The 7924-nt window shown below is 37.7% G+C and overlaps 1 protein-coding gene across 3 annotated transcripts; it reads right to left on the minus strand.

Moving 5' to 3' along the window:
• Positions 1-385: 385 nt before the first annotated feature.
• LOC116840480 (YTH domain-containing protein 1) lies at positions 386-4563 on the minus strand. Of its 3 annotated transcripts, none has more exons than XM_032807255.1 (7): positions 4327-4562; positions 3077-3465; positions 2333-2549; positions 1815-2019; positions 1326-1587; positions 978-1127; positions 386-693 (listed from the first exon to the last, which is right to left on the minus strand). In XM_032807255.1, exons 2-7 carry the CDS (start codon positions 3418-3420, stop codon positions 519-521), a joined length of 1353 nt encoding a protein of 450 aa, XP_032663146.1. In that variant the 5' UTR covers positions 3421-3465; positions 4327-4562; the 3' UTR covers positions 386-518. The 3 variants fall into 3 exon arrangements, with proteins under 3 accessions (XP_032663146.1, XP_032663145.1, XP_032663144.1); XM_032807254.1 differs by having other exon boundaries at positions 3571-4562; XM_032807253.1 differs by having other exon boundaries at positions 3077-4563.
• Between the last annotated feature and the right edge of the window lie 3361 nt (positions 4564-7924).

A 7924-nucleotide genomic window follows, 5' to 3' on the forward strand; every position in this document is an offset into this window, starting at 1 on the left:
TATATATATATATATATATATATATATATGTACATATATATATATAATTTAGTTTAAATAAAAATTATATTTTTAATTATAATAATTGTTTATTTAGTTCTCATAAATATATGAGATATTCGATTAAGAATATTTAATTTGTTATAAATTAATCGTCGAACTAATTCGTCGAAAAAAATGTTAATTTAATCATATTTCAACAAAAATTTCTTTATGTTTTTGTATTTTACATTATTTTATTTATTTAATTTACAATTCTGTTATTTAATTTACAATTTTAATTTGATTCATACTAATATGTAACTTATAGTCATGATAAGAAAGATAATAGCACAAAATAATAAATATTTTTTATTTTAAGTGGTTTCCCTACTTTAATGATCAATTTTTAAAAGTGTTATTTATTTGTTAAACTACCTCTCATATGATGAACAATAAACTAATTTATCGTCGATTTAATATTGATACAAGACGCAATCTGGGAATCGGCGAGTCAATAAAAAACATAGATTAAATTTTTATCTGCGATCTCTGTATCTGTGATGATAGTCGCGTGATGAACGATGATCACTGTGCCGACTATGGCGGCTAGCTGTTCTCCACAGAAATTCGTCGACGCTCCTTTCGTAGCGCTTATCTAATGCTGATGTAGTCGTACTATAATCCGGAGGCAGTGGCAAGCCATCGTAGTATCTGGAAAAGAAATATTTTAATTTGATAGAAATTTTCGTATAATTCAATATCAAATATATTTAATTACAACTATATCTTATTTATGTTTAATATATCATATTAAATTACATATAAGAAGAAAACTTTCATATAAATTGGTAATTTTTTCTTTCAAGTCCTTTTCTATTTCACAGCTAAGTAAATTTATTTCATTTGAAGTACGTAATGCAGTTGCCTCGTGGTGAAATATCCAGAAAACATATACAAAAATAATCAATAAATAATTTCAATAAGTAATTTCATACCTTGGAGGTGGGGGAGGTGGTGGCAAAGTATCATATGGGTGTGGAGCACCATAAGGAGGCAATGGAGGCAACTGATGTTGCATGGTACGCATGTAATCTGCTACATAAGCTTCCGCAACCGCAGCAACACCAAGACCAGTTCCATAGCCTCTAGAAAGTTTATTACAAATTGACATTACCTAAAGAAATCGATAATTAAAGAATATATTTGCAATATATTTTCTGTTCCATAACTTCTAAAAAATTATTACAAATTGTAATTGTAAAAAATTTATTATAAATTACCAGTTGAAGAATGTGTGATTGATCTAATATATTTTCTATATACTTATTAGATTAAAATCGTACTTCGTGTAAGGGGAATCTCCTCGACTAAACCATGGCGTGTACCGATGAGGATGATCCCTAGAACTTCTGTGATCCCCTGCTATTCCATGGGAACTTCTAGCCAGTGAAGCTAAACGTGACCTCGAAGTTAAAAATAATCGGCGGCTTCTGCCACCGCCTCTTCGAAAAAATCTTATAGGTTTGTTATCACGATAACGCGACGACTTTGTCACGTGTTTGCTCGCTTCCTTGGATTTTCGCAGAATAGGCGTCATTTCGATTCCTGTAAAATTTTTCCGACCCATGTTGTCGATGTTTACCTACCTTGTCTGTTATTTTACTAGTTGATTGTTCGAAAATAAGAATTAAAATAAGGATCTGAGAAAATGAGGTGTATTACAAAATTTTCTAAAGACCTCATTTTAGACAATTAAATTTTCAAACAATTAAATTTCACACCGAACTCATAGGTTTTTAATCCTAGAATCTTATCTGAAATAATCCGATTACCTTCATCTTCCGGAAATAATCTGCACAATTCCTCGGCGACTCTGGGTTCGATTTCTTGGCCATCGCGACCGATCTTGACTTGCTTACCATCATTCCAAGGATTGTACAAATGCAACGTGGCTGTAAATGGTAATTCTTTCCTGCAGATCCAGTCAACTTTAAACACACCGCCTAGGGCCTTTGCAGATAAGCCGGGAGGCAAAACCTGAAAGACATTCAATCGTACTACCTCTTCTTTTATACAATTCAAAATATTGTGTAAGAAATACACAGTATTACGCACCTATGTCTGAGTTACAGCTCGCATAGTCCTTACTTTTATAATATTAGTAACATAGAAATTCATTTAAAATATTGATAATAACAAAGTTTTTGTTTATTTTCCCAGAAAATGAAGAATAAATAGATCAGGACAATCAGTAGAATTCTAATAGTTAGCGGAAATAATAGGATAATAGAATTAATGAAATGATTTGATAGAATTCCTTTAAATCTAAAGATATGTATTGTGCACATACCCAAGAGATCGGGGCACCGTCTCTTCTCGACTCTGTGCTAAGTCTCGCGAAGCCGGCAAACTTCCCCGATTCCTTCACAGAAAATATCAGCAAAACATTTCGTGATTCCCTGTAGGCTTGGTTCAGATTTGCTTCATTCTGAGGCAATGTACTCCATACACCCTTGGCCTTCGACAATGTTACATTCTCCGCGTTGTTGGACTTGATGATAAAAAATCTAGTATACAGGGAGACTGAGAATATTTTTACTCCGAATCTAAACGACCATTAAATAGATGGCTATGTTTATAATTCACATGTTTATATCACATGAAATATAGATAATATCGTAATTTTATAATTATTACTAAATATAAGCAATCTTTGTTTACTCAAACATACATGTTACATACATCAATATACAGCGATGAAACTGAATACAATTGAATTTAATATTTATACAAGATTTTATTATCAATACAAAAGGGATGTAATTGCTACTTGTATATAGTAATCACGTGAAACAACAATAAAACAAACATAATCAATGTTTTATAAAAATTAGAGTTTTATAATGAAATTAGTACCTGACAAAGAATAGCAATATTTTCAGATTGAAAAATTTTAGATTTTTGATAGATATAAATATTTCGCAATTTTATCACAAAGTGTTTATCACAAAATATAATCTCATCGCTGCTTCCACTATGATTCATTGGACATCTTGTGTACGGTAAAATGAAATATTCACTATTCACATCAAACCTTGCATCTCTAAACAAGTAATTCAACTTGGTGGTGTAATCGTAACTCTTGGTTGTGCCTTTGCTCTCCTTGGATCTTGCTCGTTTTGGCTCTGGACTAGACGACTTCGTGTCTCTGGATCTCGCTCTCTTGCCCCTGCTTCTCTTGCTGCGCTTGTTGTCGCCCCGCGAGGACGTACTCGAGACCGTGCTGATGGTGGGATGAGAGGAGTCCGAGTTGGAGCTGCTCGAAGAGACCTCGCTGCGCGTGTCGTACGTCTCGTCCGCGCCGATTTTCAGTTCGTCGCCGATGTCGTTTTCGCCACCGCTGACGTTTGCATTGTCCCCGTCGGTGTTGCTGCCCATTATCAGTCGTCTGGACCGCTCGTCTCGTGCAGATCAGGCGTTTGCCTGTAACGCAAAGAAAACAGAGAATGGCAGTTATTACCCGCGCCGCCTGCGGCCGCGCAGGAATACTGCACCCGGAGGCACGACGTGTCATAGCATTTCTCGTACATTTTACACGATAACAGCGCGGTAGCAAGGGACTAGATAGTTTATGGCAAGGATAGTTCGGGGATTCCGAGTCGAGCGTAAGGTCCATGACTGTCCCGAGAACTTTCAATTAAAGCCCCTACGTGACGCGCCCTGGCGCCTTGGCTTTCAGCTCTCGGAGCTGCTTCTCTCTCTCATTTTTTTTTGCTCTCTTACATCTAACACAAATCAACAGGAGGGACACATTGCGTGACGGCTCGAGCGCTGGGCTAAACCCAGCGCAACCAACGGTTTCGCCAGGATAACGAACTTAACAGGCTTTACGAAATCAGTCCACGAGAGATTATTTGGCGATAGTAACACATACGAAGTCTCTGAAAGCACGGAGAAGCTTTTTGGACTGTAGACCGCGTCACGGGTCCTTGTTACTTAACCTCTACGCACTTCTTCTGCGAGAGCAGAGGTCAGTTACAACCGATAGACTTGTTCCCTTTACACCGGGACCATGTTTCTCTTTCGTTTCCCTAAACATGCTAACAGTTCGTCGATGGATTTTGTTATAACTGGCTTTGCCTTTTTATTATTTTCTTTTTTGTCGCGTTTTTTCGGTTAACTAGAGAAGTTCGTCGAGAAGCAATAGCCACAAAATATTGAATAATATTTTTCGTTGCTATTTATATTTTTTCTTTATTTCTGGCGCTCTCTCTCTCTCTCTTTTCCCATGAAAGTCCTTGCGATTTTCTGACGAGTCCTCCCGAGGGCTCGGCACACACTTACGTGACACCCTTCGTCCTTTCACTGACACACTTCACACCAAAAGTACCCTCGGGAATTGCCCGACGCGATCTTTCGCACAGCACGGCACGATTCACACGTTTCTAAGCTTACACAAGAACCGAATGTGATTTAAGAAAACCCAACAAAAACATTACGAACACTGTAAACAATTCGCGGGCGGGTTGTACGCGAACTGCAGCCAGGGGATACAAACTCGCTCTTGTAAAAATTGGATTCCGTTTTTAGTGGCGTCCTCTGAAATTGTCTCCGGATGTGGGCGAACTAAACGGGTGACGTCATGCGAAGTGGGGATACGCGTCAATGAATATGAACTGGCATGCATAGGCAGACGTTCTTGAAACGTTTTAACGAGCAATAACGAGCAACTGCGAGCAACAGCGAGCAATAGCGGGCAACAGCGAGCACTAATATAAAGCAATAAATATATATATTATCTTATTACTAATCATTGTAGAGTAGTAATAGTGTAGTAATAGTACTAAAACAATTAGCTAAATCGTAGAAGTAGCAACTACAATACCTATACAATAGCATACAACACATACACACACATCCACACATATCACTCATACACAACTGTATACGTGCCATACGTGCATAAGTTGTTTGCTATTGCTCTCTATAATGCTGCTGTGCGTGCCATTCATACTTCCATTGGCGCGCATCCCCACTCCGCGTGACGTCACCCGTTTAGTTCGGTCACTTCCGGAGACAATCTCAGAGGGCGGTAGGTGTAGGTAGTGCCACTTACCAGACGGGAGTTATTACCCCCTGACTGCAGCGTCCATCATGTGACGTGTCCCGAATCAATAGCGAGCAGAATTGCCAATCGCTGTTATAGATTGTATGAGAAAAGACGCTATAAATTTCAATTTCTTAATGCTCGTATTTCTTAAATATAAGGCCTGACTATAAATATAGGCATAAGATTAGTAAAGAGAGACATAAATATTTTCCAGCAAGGAATATAAAGTCATTTTATTGGCTACACATTATCTGAAATATTTTATCTAAGATACACACGATATCTTATTTTCTGAGATAATAGATAGCCAATAAAATAGCTTTGTGTAAAGCTGAGTTCCACTAAGCGCGTCACGCATCGCGTCGTCTGCCTGCGTCACAAGTTAACCAATCAAATCTTCTAATTGGGATGACGCGCACGCGACGCACGACGCAATGGAACGATTTGATTGGTTAACTCGTGACGCAGGCAGACGACGCGACGCGCTCAGTGGGAATTCAGCCTTAGTATTTTTTACTAGAAACTGTTATAATGACTGCGTTCAAAAGTCTGTTTTTTCCTCTACACTAGCAGCACTAGTGCAAGCAGTAGTTGCTTTCCAACAAGAGACACAAGTTGACACAAATATCATTCTATCTTTATTCCACATTTATAGCATGTTTGATTGGCCCTGGGTTAATCGCTCCGAGAGCGATTAATGACGTCATAAGCTCTAGCCAATCATAAAGTTTATAAGTATTTGTTCGACCAATAAACGTAGGCTGAATAACCCAGAGTGGGTTAACCCAGAGCCAGTCGAACATGCTATTAGTGAGTAACAAAGATAGGATGATACTTGTGTCGACTTGTGTCGACTTGTGTCTCTTGTTGAAAAGCAACCGGTGTATACTAATGGCTCCTGCACACAGAACGATGTAAACCAAGCCCATGTCGAGTATTTGCAGTATTAAATGAGTCTTACTTCTTGATAGTCAATAGTATAGAGTGAGAAAGCATTAGGGACAAATCAACTTTCTCACTCTGTTTTAAACTATTAACTTCCGGCTTTACTTTGCAGATAGAATGCTTGATCTATGGCCGGTATTCATAGTCGAATCTTATTTCAAGACCGTCTTAAGTAATGTCTTAGGGCTATCGCACACAAATTGACATAACTGCATATGCATAGCATAAGATCGTATGGACCAATGAGCATCGAATATTAAGCATCGAACACCAATATGGCGACTTAATACTCGATGCTCATTGGTCCATACGATCTTATGCTATGCATATGCAGTTATGTCAATTTGTGTGCGATAGCCCTAAAGATGCGAATACGGCTCTATGGCCGGTATTCATAGTCGGGTCTTATTTTTAAGACTGTCTTAAGTTCATCTTCAGATACTCCGTAACCAATGAAATAATCCGTTCATTATCTGAAGATAAACTTAAGACGGTTTTAAATATAAGATCTGACTATGAATACCGGCTTTAGATTGGTTTATGACATCTTAAGATAGTACTTAAGATGACTTAAATATAAGATATGAATTATGGTCGGTATTCATAGTCCGATCTTTATATTTAAGATCATCTTAAGTACTGTCTTAAAATGTCATGAACCAATCACAGAGCCGTATTTGCATCTTAAGACATTACTTAAGACGGTCTTGAAATAAGATTCGACTATGAATACCGGCCTATATTTAATATTTAATACTTAAGATGATCTTAAATATAGGCTGCGTTCCGAAATGCACTGCCAGTACTGAAAATCTATAGTTCATGTTACATATATTATAGGATTTTAGTACTGGCAGTGAATTTCGGAACGCAGCCAAGATCTGACTATGGCTGCGTTCCGAAATGCACTGCCAGTACTGAAAATCTATAGTTCATGTTACATATATTATAGGATTTTAGTACTGGCAGTGAATTTCGGAACGCAGCCAAGATCTGACTATGGCTGCGTTCCGAAATGCACTGCCAGTACTGAAAATCTATAGTTCATGTTACATATATTATAGGATTTTAGTACTGGCAGTGAATTTCGGAACGCAGCCAAGATCTGACTATGGCTGCGTTCCGAAATGCACTGCCAGTACTGAAAATCTATAGTTCATGTTACATATATTATAGGATTTTAGTACTGGCAGTGAATTTCGGAACGCAGCCAAGATCTGACTATGGCTGCGTTCCGAAATGCACTGCCAGTACTGAAAATCTATAGTTCATGTTACATATATTATAGGATTTTAGTACTGGCAGTGAATTTCGGAACGCAGCCAAGATCTGACTATGGCTGCGTTCCGAAATGCACTGCCAGAATATCTATAGTTTATGTTACGTATATAATAGAATTTCAGTACTGGCAGTGAATTTATTATAGAATTTCAGTACTGGCAGTGAATTTCGGAACACAGCCTATGAATACCGGTCTACATATTACGTCATTGCAATCAGTCATTATGGAGGATTCACATTGGGTGCTTTTCAATTGTTTAACACATCTTGACACACACGTACACAAAACCAGTTTATTAGTCACATATTATCTAAGGATGCTTTCCAGTTGCGTACACTGTGTTACACAAAACAAGTTTATTGGTTGCATATTATCTTACAAGATGTTTTAGATAATATGTGATCAATAAACTGGTTTTGTGTACGTGTGGTCAAGATGTGTTAAGCAATTGGAAAGCACCCTAAAACATCTTGTAATATAATATGCAACCAATAAACTGGTTTTGTGTAACACATTGTACGCAACTGGAAAGCACCCTTTGCCTATAACATCCGATATCCAATAGCAGAATTGGTTTTCTGGAGACAAAAATGTTGCTAGCTAGA

The sequence above is a fragment of the Odontomachus brunneus genome, unplaced genomic scaffold (genome assembly GCF_010583005.1).
Source record: "Odontomachus brunneus isolate Ranch 3 - 2012 unplaced genomic scaffold, Obru_v1 Obru_scaffold_010, whole genome shotgun sequence".
Lineage (NCBI taxonomy): Eukaryota > Metazoa > Arthropoda > Insecta > Hymenoptera > Formicidae > Odontomachus > Odontomachus brunneus.

Coding starts and splice junctions, on each gene's coding strand:
- LOC116840480 (XM_032807253.1), bottom strand. CDS start 3,420: ATGGGCAGCAACACCGACGGGGACAATGCAAACGTCAGCGGTGGCGAA. Junction 2,550..3,076: donor TACTTGTTTAGAGATGCAAG/GTTTGATGTGAA, acceptor CCTGTATACTAG/ATTTTTTATCATCAAGTCCA. Junction 1,128..1,325: donor GGAGATTCCCCTTACACGAA/GTACGATTTTAA, acceptor TAAACTTTCTAG/AGGCTATGGAACTGGTCTTG.